The 18,792-nt window shown below is 39.2% G+C and overlaps 1 protein-coding gene across 3 annotated transcripts in view; it reads left to right on the forward strand.

Moving 5' to 3' along the window:
* LOC139118449 (probable inactive protein kinase DDB_G0270444) overlaps window positions 1-18,792 on the forward strand; it is a 52,408-nt gene that overhangs the window by 11,599 nt on the left and 22,017 nt on the right. For all 3 annotated transcript variants that reach the window (XM_070681744.1, XM_070681745.1, XM_070681746.1), the window contains exons 2-5: window positions 3,355-3,788; window positions 8,845-9,108; window positions 16,431-17,075; window positions 17,910-18,074. In XM_070681744.1, coding sequence (XP_070537845.1) covers window positions 3,731-3,788; window positions 8,845-9,108; window positions 16,431-17,075; window positions 17,910-18,074 — 1,132 coding nt within the window. In that variant the 5' untranslated portion in view covers window positions 3,355-3,730. The remainder of the gene's footprint in view (window positions 1-3,354; window positions 3,789-8,844; window positions 9,109-16,430; window positions 17,076-17,909; window positions 18,075-18,792) is intronic.

Here is an 18,792-nt window from a genome sequence, read left to right on the forward strand (position 1 = left end):
TACGGCGCCAGTAAGTAGGTGCTTAGGTTAGACGGTTTGGATGAACTGGCGGAAATTAATCAATCCCTTTCACGAATACACCGTCTCAGAGGGAAAAACAAAACCGGCCTTTCTCTCTTCATCTGTATATTCGCATTTTAGACATTCTCCGTCAAGACAAAACAGTAGAGAAATTAAATAGATAAATCGTTTCATTAATATGCATTTTCGTATTCTCTTCTTGACATTGTACGTTGCGTGGAGTTTAAATAATCCTCTTGTTATAATTGCAGGAGGCCAAACAAAAAACGGAAGACCATTTTTAATGGAATTTTGTCAGTAATTTCCATGAGTATTTTTACAGAGAACGACTTATCATCACAAACATGCAGTGTTTCGGTCATATTTATTCACTGTGATATTGAACAAAAACATAGGAACGTCCAACGTTGAAGTATTTGCGAGAGAATTTGCAGGGTTTGCGAAATATAACCAAAAAATATAAATGAAGATACCGTAGAGATTTCACTGCGCGTTGAACAAATGTCTGCATCATCTTCAACAGTACTGGGAAATGGATTTTATTTCCTTCATCTCATACATAGTTCATCGCCCGCCATTTCTGTTTCGGATCGATCAGCAAATATTTTCTTACACAACGCGATCCTTTTCCCGCGTCTGTTTACGCATACATTGTACGTTGCGTGGGTTTTAATCTTTGGTCTCTGTAAAGTGGATTACAGAGTAATGAATTGATCGTCCATCCTTGCGTCATGCCCAAACTACCTTAATTCATTTTCTCAGGACAATGGTTATTAATCGTTATCGTCACGAAGAAAATACGAAAATGCATATTAATGAAACGATTTATCTATTAAATTTCTCTACCCTCAATTCTAATTTTACTGATGGAATTTGCAACGGTAGTAAAGGAATAGACATTGGGACATACAGAGGTATCAAAACAGAAGGATAATTTGATTACTCAAAGCCATGGCTGCTTCTCTGGTTCCATGTGGGCAATAGCAGGTATGTCATTATGTGAACATCTACGTCAGAAGACGCCCACGTTTAGCGATCGCTTTGGTTGTCGACATTTTCAATGGGTATTCACCTCTCCTTTCGTTTGAGAATGTCACGCTAGTGTTTGTGTTTAAATTTTAACTGTGTGAACAGCCAGTTGTGTACATGTGGTAATGAAGCGGCAACGTGCAGTGGTTGATGGGCACATGGGGAGGAGAGAGAGAGAGAGAGAGAGAGAGAGAGAGAGAGAGAGAGAGAGAGAGAGAGAGAGAGAGAGAGAGAGAGAGAGTGTGTGTGTGTGTGTGTGTGTTAGACAGACAGACAGACAGACAGACACAGACACAGACACAGAGAGACAGACAGATGATACAGAATGATATCGAGACAGAGCGACAGAGAGACAGAGAATGGCAGAGAGATGCAGAGATAGAGACAGACCGAGAGACAGACCGAGAGACAGACAGACAGACAGACTGACAGACAGAGACAGAGACAGAAACTGAGAGATAGATAGAGAAAGAGAGACAGAGAGTGGGGGAGGGTGGGTACAGACAATCTTACTGAATTTGTATGCTTTATATGTTTCAAACATGCAAGTAAGATTCCAACATAATCAAAAACATCTATGACGAGATGGTTTGTGTCTGATTTGTGTCTAATATTCGTGATTGCATTTCTTCTTCGTGGCACGCGGACATTTGCCTTTTTCATCACACTCGTTCCTGTAACCAAAGTCAGCCAGGATTTCTCTCAAGTTCCCTGCAGTAGGATTCTTCTAAGTCGGTTCTCTTTGTCGATTGCTTTGCGTCCTCAAAAACGACGATAAGTAGTGCGTCGAGATAGCTCCAAAATCGCCCTTGGTGGAGCAGGGTATTCGAGGCATGGGGTTTCAATTACTCGTTGTCAAGTCAACACATGCATTACGCTCTCCCGTGCAGGAAATTTGATGATGGTGCAAAATGCCCGAGACATCGGGGTAACCCAGTCAAAGCTATGATACACTCACCCACAAGGATAGAATCCATCAAAATGGGATTTAATTCAGGCTATGTGATTTCCTTGGTGATTGGGAACTGAACAATTTTCCTGCTGTTTAAGATTGCGAGCCTCGCTAATATCCACTCGATCCCGTTGGCAATTGTGTAAAATCGTGATTTCTTTCTCACTTCAGTCAAAATTAGATAAAGAGGGCAGTAACATAAAAGAGGTACACTTCTGAGGACTTAAGAGTATCCGGACAAACAGGCAATATTAAGTATGACGTCTGCAGTTCACAACTTGTTTCACTGAAATGTGTCAGCCCGTGCGGAATCAGTGAACAAGCGGAAACAGTGAACAGGCGGAAACAGTAAACAGGCGGCTTTTGCCACGAAAAAGGGTCCGAGTACAGATTTTCAAAATGACCTCCACTTTAGTGACATAGCTGTTTGCCCGCAGTAGTACATGTGGTTTCATCGTTACCTGCTGTCTACCTGGCGAGGGAAAGCGAATTCAATTTCCTGACTAGGACTCAGCAATCAGTTTCACCTTACACTATTTTCTGCATATTCGAGGCTCTCCGTGGGAGAAAAGCCGGCAACACACGTCAAAGTTCCTCTCATTCGACGTGCTCGACCTACTTAAAACCCCGTCGAAAAGAAGTTTCTGACTCACATTACAGGTCTATCGACCTACTTTTGAAACATTAAGTTCTTCTATATCATTGCTGCTCTCCCTCCTTGTGAATTTTATAAGCACGATTATACTGATTATTTATTTATTTCCAACAGCCAATCAGGTAAAGAGCCGGGGGCGACTTGCAGCGATTTCGAAGCTGTTATCCTATTGGTTGGCTGAATCTTACCAATATAATTAAAACAATACAAATAAACTCCCTAAGTTGCTGTGAATAGTGACAATCGACCAATCAGATATAACCTTGCAAACACGCTGCGAGTCAGCCGAAGAATAGCTCTAGTGTCATGCTCCTTTAAGTTGTTGTAAATAATGACAATCCTCCAATCAGATATAACCTTCCAAGCTATTGAACATTGCCAGTGATTTCTGATGTTCGTGTACAAGAGAATTAAAATCATGACGAGAAGCCGGGTTGGACAGTACTGAAATCAGTGACGACGATAAGACAAAAACATGACGATCAAGCAGCAATACTTTTTATTTTCCACGTCGTCTTGCTCAAAAAGGAGCGTCAGGTAGTTATGCTTGACATTCTTTTTCAGAAATTTGAAGTGAATTAAAATGTCTTAAGCCACGTTCATACGGCTTCATCTGTAAGATTCTTAAACTCCTCTCATTTGAATATTTGAGCTGAACTCTGAATAATTTCTCGATTGTCATTCTTTCTCTCCGCAGCTGAGTGTTTGTAGATTTCCGAAGCGGAAATGACGTCACTGACATTGCTGGGAATCTTTCTGACCAGCGGGCTCTTGTTCTCAACCGATGGGGTGGGAGCGGCGCCCTCGTTGGGGTACAACGATGAGCGAGGTAATCTGCTCGAGGCACTGAAATTCATCGAGCTAAAGGCACTAGAAGAAGAACGACAAAGAGTGAAGAACTCTACGACGACATAGCGGAGGATTCCGATGACTATGGCAATTACATACGAGAAAACTGGCCAGATGACACGCCGGAAATTCAGTTAGAGCCAGGTCCTCCCATCGAAGAGCCGCCATATTACACCGATGATTGGCCTGCTGTGGCGCGACTTCCGCTTGGGCAAGCCTATCCTATGGAGCTCGGTAAAGAAGAAATGGGCAACGAAGTGATTGGCGGACTCCAAGAAGAGAGTAAGTGATCTATCTGAAGCTCGATAGAGAGCGATTTTAATAGGGAGAGCTGTCAAAATAGCCTGCGCATGTCTTCTACCACAAATGTGATTTAATTTGTTCTTTGCTTCGAAACAGATAAACCAAAGATTAGAATTTAATGAACTTCGGTAGGAACTTCATATCATGTCAATCTTGTCCCTGATCGGAAGATAAAGCTGGATCAAATTGATTCTATCAACAAGGTTGTCTGCTTTGACAGGGCTAATAGCATTAGGTTTGTTTTCATGCGAAAGCACTGCAAAGTCCAATGTTCATGTTTGTTGCAAAGCAACTTGTCGCAAAGTAAATCAATGATTGGAAACGTGAACTCAGAGTGAGTCAACACTCAATGTTTAGGTCAATCGATCGTATTCAGTGTCGCCACCACTTCGCCCATCGTAAGTGATTGCTTACCTGTCATAGAAAAATAACTGTATTAGCTCACACAACTAAAATTAAATTGCAGAACGTATAATGAGTGAAACGAAAGCAAATGTTCAAATTATTTGCTCTTGCCTAACCCTGGATAGCAAATGGTTTGATCCTAATATCACCCCTGGATAGCAAATGTTTGATCCTAATATCTACATAGTATATGAATAAGATAACTTCAGTCACAAGCAAGCCTAGAGCAAAGGGACCATTTAGTATATTTCAAAATTAATTACCAATTTCGAATTGTACTTCCCTGGCGACATCACATCTCTACGTTTCTATCAAAGATCCAGTCAAAACTCCTTTCGACGATATGTTCGTTCACTTTTTTATCTGTTTTTCACTGTAAAGGTGTCCGTTGGTATTATCGCAACAATGAAATGATTTCTTTGTCCTTCCCCATGCGAGAACGAACACTGAACAATCTTTTGAACTCTATTGAATTCAAAAGTGAACGACGATATGACATTACATGAATTATTGAGTTTACTTTACCAAGGATATTATCTGTTAAACATTCCTACTTTGGAGCACATATGTAGAGCTAGGGAAACGCCGAAACAGATGATCAACACAAAATTGTAGTGTATGTTTGTATCCGAGCTTGCCCTGTATGCAAGTGGCATGCGCATGCGCACTGACCGAAAGAGTCTTGAGCATTGACAAGAAAATCTGTCGGAAGCACTGACGGGAGCTTTCGCGAAAAAATATTCTCTCTGAAATCGCTTAAAGGTAAGAAGTACAAGCGTCTAAAGGCAAGGCTTTGCGGATAATATCAGGATACTCAAATATAATCCTTTAACGTTTTCTTGTGAATGAAAAGTCGACTCGTCGATAGAAAATTCACGATTTCGGAATTATTCGTGACTTCAACACAATGTGTTATAATGGAGCGATATTAATTTAGAATGAAGGACTGTCAAATTCCCCATGGGGAAAGAAGAATATGTATGATTTTGAAAACAGCTGTACAGAATTGATCCTCGCTAACGATTTCCAATTGATGAAGGCTGGCGGCACCATAAGCAGCGGCGTGCCTCGCTCAAGACCAAATGACGTCATTGTGACGTCAGAAATCACATGAGAGTGACAATATAACGTTTGGTTTTGTAACATTTCTCACTCTCTGTTTCAATTCATCGTAAGGTGATTTCAAGCTCAGCGTATTTTGACAGAATTAAAGTGTTCTCTTCTGCAAAAAGACGTGCGTTACCATATGGAAGTCTCGAAATATCCACGGCTACAAGGCAGGTTTCTTGGAGGGGAATTCAGAAATATTTTGCATGCAACAATTCGATCATGGAATCAGATATGTATATATTCATCGATTAATAAGGCGAGAAGTAAATTATCATTTCTCTTGTTCCCCAGACAATAGGGGAATCATGTCTTTAAATGATATAGCTTTCAGAACTGAGAAAAATCTCGAAATGGGCAAAAATTGAGAAAAGGGACAATAATTCAGATGACTCCTGTTACAAAATGTTACAAAATGTCTTTAAGGACCAAGCTGCTCATTGAACAAGTGTTTAACTAGTTTGAATTATCATATTTGGTGATTGAGATACCATTTTAGATCGCATGTTTCCATAGCAACCTTTTCGTCCTGAGACAGTCAATTTTATTTAAGAGTCACCGCGGCAGTAGAGTTTTGTAGTTGTTGTCTACCTGACCAAAGTATAGTTCGAAAGTATAAAAGCGCGGTAATATTATTGATAAGACGGAGTCTGTTGTCACAGGTCGAGGTCGAGCGTTGTCAGTAATTGTACGTTATCGGGAAAATGGAACTGTTAATACTCTTTGAAACTTAATTAGCAGCTCAGCGCTGGCTAAGTTCAACTCAGCGCTGGCTAAGGTCAACTTAGGTGGGCGTCCCCTCCCTTTTTTGACGATTGTGAATACAGGCCTTTCGCTTCAAAAAATATAATTCCTACTTCTAGTGAACGCCGGCCTAGTCTGTAGTTATAAGAACAGTGTTACCTTGACAACGCGGTCTCCCCGGCGCAGAACACGATTGTTGTATCTGTTTGAAACGGACTGCATGACTGACGAACGGAAAGCAATATATTTGTATCCACCGGTAACGACTGCCTCCGAGTACTTTGTTCTGGAATACGAATTCAGAGCCATGGTGACGGGTCAGAGCGCGGGACTCCGAGAAGTCGACTGGCGTCGGTCGGTCTCATGAGAGTTATCATCTGCTGAAGATAAGCCTGTCGGTTTTTAGGATTGGTGCGTGCGTTTATGAAGTTGTACTATAAACGGTGTCTTGAGGTAAAACGGGGACTATCGGCGCCCTGAGAGAAAGGGGATATTAACTATGTCTGAGGGCGTTTGTCATGCTGCTGTCGCAGAACATGCGTTGTTGTCTAGATAGTCAGGCTGCTGGCACGGTTCGACAAAAATAATGAAAATAGATTGTGAAATTACTTGTAGATAAATATTACAACGGTCAATACTCTTCACGGTTCTCATCTTGGAATGAATGACATATTCACTCTTTACCTCTGGCAAACTTCAACGCCAATCTTGTTCTGCTTCCGAAATCATGTCGAAAGTTGCCGAGTATCCAACCTATCAGCACAGCCTGTCAGTGCGCAATGGTCATGACAAATGAATTTTAGTCAGGACCACAATTTGATTGTCAGCTGTAGCATTGCATGTTATACATTACGTTGTGTTTACACGGTCAATGCTTTACATTTTGACATGTTCCGGGCGAATGAGAAGGAAAACACACGTTTCCTAGAATAACCAAAACGTAACTCATTATCAAACGTGCCAACCCCGGCCTCCGTACCTCTATGATGGCCTTTGTCTTTTTGTAAAATCTGTTAAACATGTTTTAATAGCTGCGGTCCATATTTGACCTGCACTCATGGGCATATCTCGCAAAATCAATAAAAATCTAATGACGTCAATATTACATTTCGATGCTAGTGGCCGACGGGATATTAATATGCGAACATCGAACGTTATTTACTGGCATCCTTCTATAAGTTGAGCAACGCAGTACAGACTCTCGACGCAGAGCGTAAGGCACAGTGCAGTGGCGCGCACCCGGCTTCTCCGCTCCGAAAATCGGAAACAGTTGAGCCGTCGGATTCTGACAGTCGCGCCTTAAAATCGCTCTTTTTTTCTAAATTTTTGGACGATCCGCCCGTAACCTAAAGGTCAAATATTGGCGGGTAGAAACAGAATGAGTGAAAATGTTACACAAGATTACTTTTACATTAATGCAGAAAGGAATTTCCCTAGCAAGTTCGAATACAGTCCTAACTCTTGACTACAAGTATATCAAACAACATGGGCGAGAATGGTTGCAAAAATCGTAAATTTTAAGTTTTTAACAGCAAAAAAAGAACGCGATTAGATACCAGCAGTTATAATTTCATTGGCAGATGCTTCCAGAAGCAATCAATGCTGTGTCGCTTATCCTACATCCGGGCTACGTGGTACTGTATCTTGCTGATCAGTAGAAATGCTACATATTTCGCGTTTGATTAAACACCTCCTTTAATCTCAAACCGGGGCTTTAATATTTCTAATCCCCCGCAACAGAACACCAAGAGATCAAAGATTGACTTTATCCGTTGACAGAGAACTGCAATTTGAACACTCTCATTCTAATGCGCAGAACATCACACGCAGACCCGTTATCGTTATTTGAAAATCCGCCGCCAATAGGTTATCCATCCACCAATCATAAGGTTCGACGTATTGGACGCTGCCCACCCTATACGTAGGCGTCTCTGATTGGCACAAACTCGATGAAATACTCTCACTTATAGCGTTTTAGTCATCGTGTTCAAAACACAGTAGATCAAAGTGGTTAATGCACTGCAAAAAAAAATTTGGAGATGAAATGAACGCAACAGCTTCTTGTAGACGATAGTTAGCTCACGTGATTCACAGCTGATCAATAATAAGATATAAACACCAACAAAGTATTGGGGAAGATATCTCAGTTACTTGTGACAATAACGGTGCAGATTATCTCCAATAGAGTCCGAGACATTTCAGAATACATTTACAGTCACGCTTGAGAAAAAACATAAATAATGACATGCAGAATTCTTGGATTGACTCAAAGTGACTATTTAGTGTTATTCAGCCCATCAAACTATTGTCGCAAGTTGAAACCCAGAATGATGCCACTCATCATTTTAGAAACAGATGTGACATAGCTACAACAGAACTTCTTCATTACCTCGCCGGCTTTTTGTGATGATAAGCTGTGTCTTACTGAAAAGCAGTCGTATGAGTCACAAGCTCTACCCGTATCTCATGAGTTGTGAAATGCAAACACCAAAAGCTGGAGCAGGTGTTTTATTACTGGACAAGTAGGGAAAGTTTGTGATTTCAAAATTGAAACGTCCTTTTTGTCACAAAGATCAATGTACAGTGTATTGTGTGTAATGAATTAGGCATATGAGTAAGTAGGCGTTTTTCTGCGCAAGAAAACTTGATCGTTTGTTCAAGCCTGACAGTGCTCATCACTTCGCGCTGCTGATGTAAAACTTTTAAAGGTAATCGGTATATTTATTCAAGAACTGAACAGACTTGACACACTTGTGCTTGTTCTGTTTAAAAATCGTAGGTGATCTGTACAGCGAAGAAGCTCCAGAAGTTAGTGAAATCGACGAAGAAACGTTAGAAGAGATCCTAGAAGACATGATGACGAAGGAACTGTTGAAAGAATACGGAGACGTCGAGGAAGAAATCGAAGACAAGGAATCTCCGGATTCAGAAGTCGAAGAGGAAGAGATTATGGAAGAGAGTATTGTAGACGTGAACGAGGATGCGGACGAGGAGGAAGTAATGGCGGATGAGGAAGCCGCCATTCTGGATAGGCTAACAGACGGTATGACTATTGAATATTTTTATAATGTTATTAAATAGATGAGATCGTTGGTGTGGTGGATTTATGTTAAAATATGGAGAAACTCTTTAAACAAATTATAAATCAGAAAATTATAGGCGTGGTATAATGAGCGTCAAATCCCACGAAGTTTATAGTTTGTCGATGATGCCGTTGTCTCATGGGTATTGTAGACTTTCGGTACATATACCCTGCACTGACATAGAACCATGTTATGTTTATGTCAAAGGGAAAGAATTGCGCGTGTGCGACTTTCTTGTTTACAAACAATGTATTCCACGCATGATATCTAGATGCATCATGTCAACATAGATGCAACATTTAAATTTTAAGATATCCATTGTATCGCCAACGTACCCTAGATACAGTGTCTATATCTTTCGCACGGGTCCCTGGTAACCTTTGAGCAGAGTCCGACGACCCCTTTCCTTTAAATAATAAATACCGAATATTACGTCATTGCTTTCTATCCTCTTTTCTCTGTGAGCGGGAATGAAGGTACGTCTTGTCGACCACTCAATGATTAGTTTTATAAATGCCTTGTCAAATAATACAAGTTGATACGTTGAAACCCTACTTAGCCTAATAATCCCAAGAAGATACTCATCTGACTATACACACCTATTTTTCTAGAAATTTGCGATTTAAAACGTCAGCCGATCGATGATAAAGTGGCGTTTTCATAATAGGAAAGGAATGGAATATGGGATCCTTAAATGGGACTGAGATATTCCTTTTTTGGCATGTTAAGCTTACTCATATGAATAGAGTTATGCCAAGTCCCGGTAATAGCACAGTGACAGTTACATTCACCATTCCGTGACAGCATTTAGCAAAAGACAGTCTCAAAATGTATTGCTATGATTAGCGTCGTCCTATTTTGCAAATGGATAACTGTATCACGGAGCCTTGGGAGGTAACTCATCAAATACAGTATTCTTGAATTGGAGTGGTTTGTCAAAATCACCCGTCAGTTACATCAGTCAATCGATTGAAAACTAAAGAGTTGGTCGCAAAGTATTATTTTACCTGTACTGTTGGGGCTGAATGCATTTGTGTGTATATGGCCAGCTGTGTATACTCTGATATCTCACACCTGGAGTTTGACAAATTGATCTTTCTCGGGAACAGAGATGCCACAGTCGATGCGGAGTAAATTAATTATCTGATTTGATCGGATAAGAAAACGTAATTACAAGTAACTTGATTGTTATCAAGCAAAATGTCACCTTACATTCTTCAAGTTTTAAGAAAATAAGTCAGGTGTGTGAGTGTGTGTATATATATATATATATATATATATATTAATATATATTATATATATATATATTATATATATATATATATATATATATAATAATGTGCTTTGTACACCGGCGAAGACTACGTATAGCATTTGCAACAAATACATTTCTAAACGGTATGGACGCGAGTCACGCGACAATGCTTTTCATCTGAAAGGAGGAGTCAATCGAGGAGACATTTGTAAAGGACTGTGATTCTGAACTCTCGACAACGGCTTGAGTCTTGAATTTCCATGCATTAACGCCCGCTGTAATTGAGTAGGGATACCCGTAAGCACCGTTTTACCCATTGAAGCCATTATTACCAAGGAACCGTGTTATGGCTGGCAATTACATGCACCTACTGAGAAACCGTGATCAATAGCTCAAGGCCGAAGGTGCAAATTAAATCGACCGCAAGTTCACAAATTTGAGGTCACAACTGAAACGTTCCCAAGATGCAATTGAACAGCTTCTTGAATTTTACTCTGCAATAAACAAGCGACAATGATTGAAATTGATCAAGTGTCAAGCATAGTCATTTACGTGAGCAAATAACAAATCATTTTTTTTGCAATTTATAAATAACGAAGGCTTGGATTCACTAAAATTGAACTGAAAGGAAAGGATACTACCTCCAAAATGGTTATTAAATGAGAGAAAACCGAAAATATACTCTGGCTATCGTTGACACGCGCAAGTATTTTTCTTATTCCATTGCAGCTCGGTGACACAACAATGACATCATCCTATTGGCTGCGAAATTGAGAGAGAAATTCAACAAAATATTGTTTCCAATTATAAAAATTTGGCTCGAAATTGAATTTGTAGGTTTTTCTTCTTTATTGTGTTTTCTTGACGAATGTTAAAATGGCGCTTCCTACACAACTGTACTACTCAATAGAGCACTTCAACCGCGTAGGATTCGAACACGCACACCTACATCGCCACCTAGGAGCAACATATTTCATGTAAGGTTATCAGCGTTCACTCGACAGAAGACAGGTTCTTTTATCGTTCCGTACATCACTTTGCATTAGTCTCACTTTAAAAAGAGGAAAACGAATACGGGCGGTCATCGACCATGTACATTAATGACAGAAAATACTGTCAGATTGAGAAGGCGTCTTACTCTTACTTTTGAAAGACGAAAGACGTACAGAAAATTACATTTTAGTTGGTTTGTTTTTCCGCACATTTTTCGAGGACACACAGGGATGATACCGAGGAGTATTATGAAATTATGTTCGCTCCATTTATTTTCGAAAAGGACTATTGTTGAAAAGCTTATACACTCAATTTTATAAATCACCCGCCGGACACATCCATTGAAAACTCTAAGAAATAACCATTTTACTTGCTTGAGCTTGTATAATGCACAGGCGTGGATTAACGTAGTTGAAAACGGGATGCAATTTGCCAACCAGGTCGGCAAAACCAACAAGATAAACGGCCTCAGACTGGCTGTGGAAACTACAATGCTATACAGGGGCCTAGGTGAATAAATCCAAAGGGAACCGATGCAGTAACGTTTAGACTACAGAAAATTTATCACGTTTTGAAGTCAATATTTACAATTGTTTACGCTGTCAGTGCAGTTAGTCAATAATTTATTATCATATAATTCGATCTTTCCCAAGTGAATCGCGCTAACCGAAAACATTTCACCGAAGAAAACACGACAACATTAATCTTTCACTTTCCTTTTTCACCCGAAGGAGTGGATAAATTCACCCACTTTGAGATACTGTATACCTCACGTGATCGCCAGCTTTTCTTCGCTAACACTATTGGTAAATATGGCATCAAAGCGTTGAGAAGAAGTCTCGTAATATTCAACAGCTATTTCCCTTGTGTTTCGACACTGTCTGACAATCATTCCCAGGTCTACGGCTTAAGCAATCTCCTTGTCCGTTGCTGGCAATCAGTTTGCCTCATTAGCTTTATATCGCTGCCAATTAACGTTTATTACCGACACACAGTCGTTGACTTTATGGTGTTTCACAGTAGCTAGGTTAGCAAGACTAGCTACATCGTTTTCACAGAGCTCTGCTGTAAAAATCTCTAACTGATGTTTGTCGAATCATCTATACATGTACGTATCGTTGTACATGCCTGTATTCACTTTGCTGTGTCTGTATTCATACGTACATACGCAAATAGATATACACATGTACGTGGCACATCTATACATACAATCATACATAGATAGATACATACATACTTCTTAGATAGATCACATAGATACATCAAAATACATAGATAGATACATACATACATACATACATACATACATACATACATACATACATACATACATACATACATACATACATACATACATACATACATACATACATACATACATACTACATACATACATACATACATACATACATACATACATACATACATACATACATACATACATACATACATACATACATACATACATACATACATACATACATACATACATACATACATACATACATACATACATACATACATACATACACACACACCTAGAGGAAGGTCGATCGGTTGTCAGGTTTATGACATGTTTATCGTTTGGTATTGGTAGTTGTTTTTGTTTACGTATCTACATGTATTCCCACTTCGCTGATTTGAAATAATTTGTCCTTTCTTTGATCCGGTTTATTCGTTTGTTTGCTTTCGTTTCGATATTCTTCGCTGATATCTTTTGACCTTCTGAGCACCCAATTAGCACCAAACTTAATGAACATCATGCAGAGGCTAAACGTTGCCTTGACAGCAGCAGCAGCATGCATGTGTCTATCCTCCTGCCGAGTGACGCTACGTGTGTTTCACCGGGTCTGAAATGAATTTTACTCAATGTCGCCACAAGTAGATATTGCGTGTTGTTTCATTTAAATCAATGCACCGGAGAGTGACGCAAGATAAGAAATCGACGTTTGTTAAAAATTTATGGACAGTGTCTGTTTGATTTTGCAAAGTGTATGTTACATTGTGAAGACTGTCAGATAAGTTCAGCGGGCATGTAATGGATTGACTTACAACATACCTGTGGCCAGATTTTAGTCGCAATCAATATTTGAGTCAGCGCTAGATATCCAGGGTCCGACCGTGTGCAATTTTAATCTTAAAGATTGCTTGAACACGTGACAACAGCCGCCCGCATGTCGTCAGCAAACGTTAGACCTTGCTGGTATCCAGCAACGTACAGTGTTTATCTGCAGCCTCAGAGTCCATGCTCGCTTTCCCCGTACATCATGAGTGTAAAAACCCTTGGCAGAAAGAGACGGATTGAATTATTGGGAGGGGAGAGAGGGAGTCTACAGCACAGGGGAGGAAAGAAAATATATCATAGGCATGTTAATCGATATATGCATCGCTTGGCAAATAGCTTGATCGGGAGACGAGACAAGTACATGTAGATGTATAGAAAGATGATCATTTACATAGACGCATGCATGCATACATGCATGCATGCATACATAGATACATACATAGATACAGATACATACATACATACATACATAGATACATAGATACATAGGTACATTGAATACATAGATACATAGATACATAGATACATACATACATACATACATACATACATACATACATACATACATACATACATACATACATACATACATACATACATACATACATACATACATACATACATACATACATACATACATACATACATACATACATACATACATACATACGTACGTACGTACGTACGTACATACATAGATAGATAGATACATAGATAGATACATACATAGATACATACATAGATACATACATACATACATACATACATACATACATACATACATACATACATACATACATACATACATACATACATACATACATACATACATACATACATACATACATACATATACATACATACATACATACATACATACATACATACATACATACATACATACATACATACATACATACATACATACATACGTACGTACGTACGTACGTACGTACGTACGTACACATACATACATACGTACATACATACATAAATACATACATACATACATACATACATACATACATACATACATACATACATACATACATACATACATACATACATACATACATACATACATACATACATACATACATACATACATACATACATACATACATACATACATACATACATACATACATACATACATACATACATACATACATACATACATACATGTGATTGTGACAATGTGATCGGTTTATAGATATGGAGTATTACATAGGCAACGAGTTCTGATTTCTTGATAGCACCCATGGCGCACTTTTTCCACAAAGTTTTTGAAACTCTGAACGTCGCCAATACTTTGTGAAGGTTTTGGACATGTTTTCTATATTATCTTTCATCAGTTGAAAGAAAACGGCAAACAGGGGTAGTTTGAATATCACGAAACGTCACCGGGAGAAAGCCTAAGCTCGTCCGACTGACCGAAAGTCTTATACGACTGTAACACGCAACGCATAAGACTATACGGCCTCGACCACTGCAATATGGAGACAAAGTCATTTTGATGGTTTAGATGAAATTGATGAAGTGCAGTAATTATATATGCGTTGCAAGCTCTCCCGTGCCGGAAATGTTCAAATATATTTATTGCTTAATTAGAAGTGGGGAGGAAGATATAACTAGATTCATTAACTGTGGAGAAAAAAAAAAAATAAACTATAAATATGTTGAGTAACCCTGCACTTTTGTTTTACTCTGGTCGATATTGTTAATTATCAAAATAGTTGCTCAGTGTATACAACGCGCAGTTGATGTCATATGGAGAATGGTTTTAATTATGTGAGTTGTTCTCAAGTGTGCTGATACACAGGATAAACATTACAAGTTAGATAATTATTCACATTATATAACATCGTTATTGCGATCAAACAATCTGTGTTCCTTCCGGCATTAAAAATACAAACGTCCCCGCAGAATTGTTGTTTGTCCACCGATTATAGAAATTTGAAATAAGCGTTTCTTCGTTATGACGTAACATCATCTACGGCCATTTCTCTGTAAGTCTAATCGAAACACAAGCCAGTATGTCAGCAATCCATAACCTTGATATGCGTAGACATTATTATTCACAGTTGAATGAATAATGCGATTGGTCGCAGTGTACCTGTAAAATTGAGAAATGCATTGATATCATAACGTGCATATTTTGATGGGTAACTGTCGACTTTTATCGACACAGGATATCGCCCTGTTCGACCGTTAAAGATCCATTAACTGTGACGTTTCCATTATTTATGTATAGCATGTAAAATACGGAGTTAAGTGCCCAGTGAAACACGGCCTGTATGTGTTTGCAATATCCAATGTTACTGTTGATAGTTGTATTTTAGTGCGGACAAAAATGCTTTTCTTCTTGGTAGCGTCGCGTACGGCACATAATGCGCTGTTTTTTGCAGGGACGATACTTTGTAATTGAACATTCTTTTCCCACACCATAAACATACTTTTCCCACACCATAAACATACTTTTCATGAACATACTTTTCCCATACTTTTTTTCACACCAGAAAACGAAAATGTACTTGTTCGGGCAAAACAGTAATTTTTTTTCAAAGTCAATTATCAATACTTTTTTTCAAAAACAAACAGGAAGATATTCATTCTCAATTTCCACGGTCGTCATAGAGATAATTCGCGGTTGACTATTTCGAAAACTGATTCTCGCCCAACCCTAGGCATTTAATTAACTTTTGAATCTTTATTTCAACGTGGAAAGCAATTCTGGACAACATGGTGAACAGATTGCATCTCCTGAAAAAAAACAACACTTGCAAAGAATTGCACGTTGTTTCAAGGAATTACCGTAGTCCCGCACCCGCACATAAAAAGCCGGTTTCTCTTTAGAAACAGACAAATTACCCGACCAGATTAAAAAATACGAAAATGAGAAATGCATTTCGGTAATATGGGAGAATACTCTTGATTATATGATAATGGTCTCTATCTATCTTCCACAGAAATTGCGGCGGAGGTTGAAGACGAAGTTGCCGAGGAGATCGACAGACTGACCAAAGAAACAGTACGAGAACTGGCAGAAGAGATCGCGGAAGAAATTTTAGTTGGAATGGAGGAAGAAGGAACGCCGTTAGAAGAGGAAATTGAAGCCGAAGAGAGTGAAATCGAGGCGGACGAGGACGATGAACTAATGGAATATTTGGATAATCTTGATGATATTGTTGAGGAGTCCGTGGAAGAGGGTGAAGAAGACAACGGTATCGCAGAAAAACGCGACGGGGAGTACCCATTCGGCGCCTGGGAGGATGAAATAAATAATGATCTCCATGGTAACGAGATTGAAGACGAGGAGGAGAGTACTGAAGTCGACTCCGATGTCGCGAACGAGGAGGACGAGGATGAAGAATCGGTTGAGGTGAACTGGGAAGACTTACAGTATCTGTACGGACCATACCTTGAAGAACTGAAAGAGGAATATTTTGAAAAAGGCGGAGATGAGGAAGGGGAAGATTTTAATGAAATCTATGACAATCTTGAAAGTTTCGAAGCAGCGGAGAAAGACGGAGAGATCACGTATCCCGATTACTCGGATCAGAGTGAAGATGTGGAAGAACAGGGTTCTGATTATGGTGAAGATGAGGACGAAGGTCAGTTACCAAACTTTGTAGTAATCAATAAAAAATACTGTTTCCCATTCCATTCTCTTTACGACATCAATGAAAACGTTTGGATTGTACTTTATGATACTATTTGTTGGGTTACTATTCTTGTCATCATAAATTTGGAAGATTGATTTGTTATACGAGTTGAGGAACAGTGTCGGTGCATGTTGTCATGTAAACTCTCAGAGTAACTGATGATAAGTATTTCATGTCAGCCCTGGGACAACATCAATATTTCCCCTTTATGTGATAGTTATAAAATATACAGGAGTAGATATCTATTGCACTGCGCATGTCCGGAGATCAGTCGTACTCATCTCAAGTGGATCATGTAACATGTACATTCAACATGTTAGATTCTGTGGCCTTTTCTTTTGATCATACCTCTTTTTTTCTCACACCCATCTTGACAGATCACCAGACGAGTCATTTCTGAACATCATTGACACCATGCACTATTCCGTTTTGCGCATGCGATTCGAATAATCAGCGACCGTTGAGTAACTGGGACCAGGAATATCAAAACAAATTTGCAATTGTTATTATACAAACTAAATCCCTTGGGCTATACGTTTCCCAAGAGTAGCCATGCAACTTTTTTATTTCTTAGCACAGTTAAAGCGAACTGAGGCGAGGCCGTTGTTTTCCACGCGATTGTATCTTGAAGCGCTTTGCAAATTTTCCCCAGAGATCTTCTAGATACTATCTGGGACAAACTTGCCAGTCAGATTTTTTGTGCCATACATCACGTAAGCAGAGAGTAGTCATGTAAAAAGGGACGATTAAAATAGCCATCATCATCTTCCTCTATGAAATTAGCTTTGGGCGAGGCCCTGTACGAAGAGGCCGTGGAAGAGGCAATAAAAGAACTCGAGGACGAGGCTGCTGAAGCAGCCAAGGAGCTTGTTGATGAAATGTTGGTTGAACTTGTGGAAGAGGAGCGGGAAAAGGAGATGCTTGAACAGCAGAAAATGCAGGAATATGGTAAGAAAGTTTATGACCTTGATGGTATGGGAACTGCATGACTTTGGTTGTATGGTACGGGGACTGCATGACTTTGATGGCATGGTATGGGGACTGCATGACTTTGGTGGTATGGTATGGGGACTGCATGACTTTGGTTGTATGGTACGGGGACTGCATGACTTTGGTGGTATGGTTGGTGACTGCAAAATAGTATGACTATTGATCTTTACAATGGTCATTACACTCTAGTACGTCGCAGTGAGTAGACGAGACATCTAATGAGGAAATGTGATATACACCATCTACCCTAAATGGGCCGAGATAGAATGTCTCGTACGAGTTTGGGGATTTCAGCTTGTAAAGTATAAATTATTCCACAACTTGTAAGTGCAATACATTTAATCTTAGACAGTCGATTTATGGCGTCAGCTTTCTCACATCCTCTGATACTTGTAAAACTTTCATTTAAATGCTATTAAAATTAATGACTTTCTTTGATTGATATTCATTTCAGTAAACTATAGTTGGCATATTAATATTCATATATATCAAATGCAGTTGAACTATATTTATACTTAAAAAATAATGCTTACAGCTGTAAATTTTACAGCATGTAGCAATTGTCTTTTGAAGTAACAACATTAACATAGGTTTATGGTCCGTGTTCATATATTTGTCGTCGACGGAGAGATCCAAAATTCCCTTCATGTTTTGCGAAGTGCGTCGCCTGTCCGCC

Source organism: Ptychodera flava, chromosome 19, assembly GCF_041260155.1.
Source record: "Ptychodera flava strain L36383 chromosome 19, AS_Pfla_20210202, whole genome shotgun sequence".
In the NCBI taxonomy this organism is placed as follows: domain Eukaryota; kingdom Metazoa; phylum Hemichordata; class Enteropneusta; family Ptychoderidae; genus Ptychodera; species Ptychodera flava.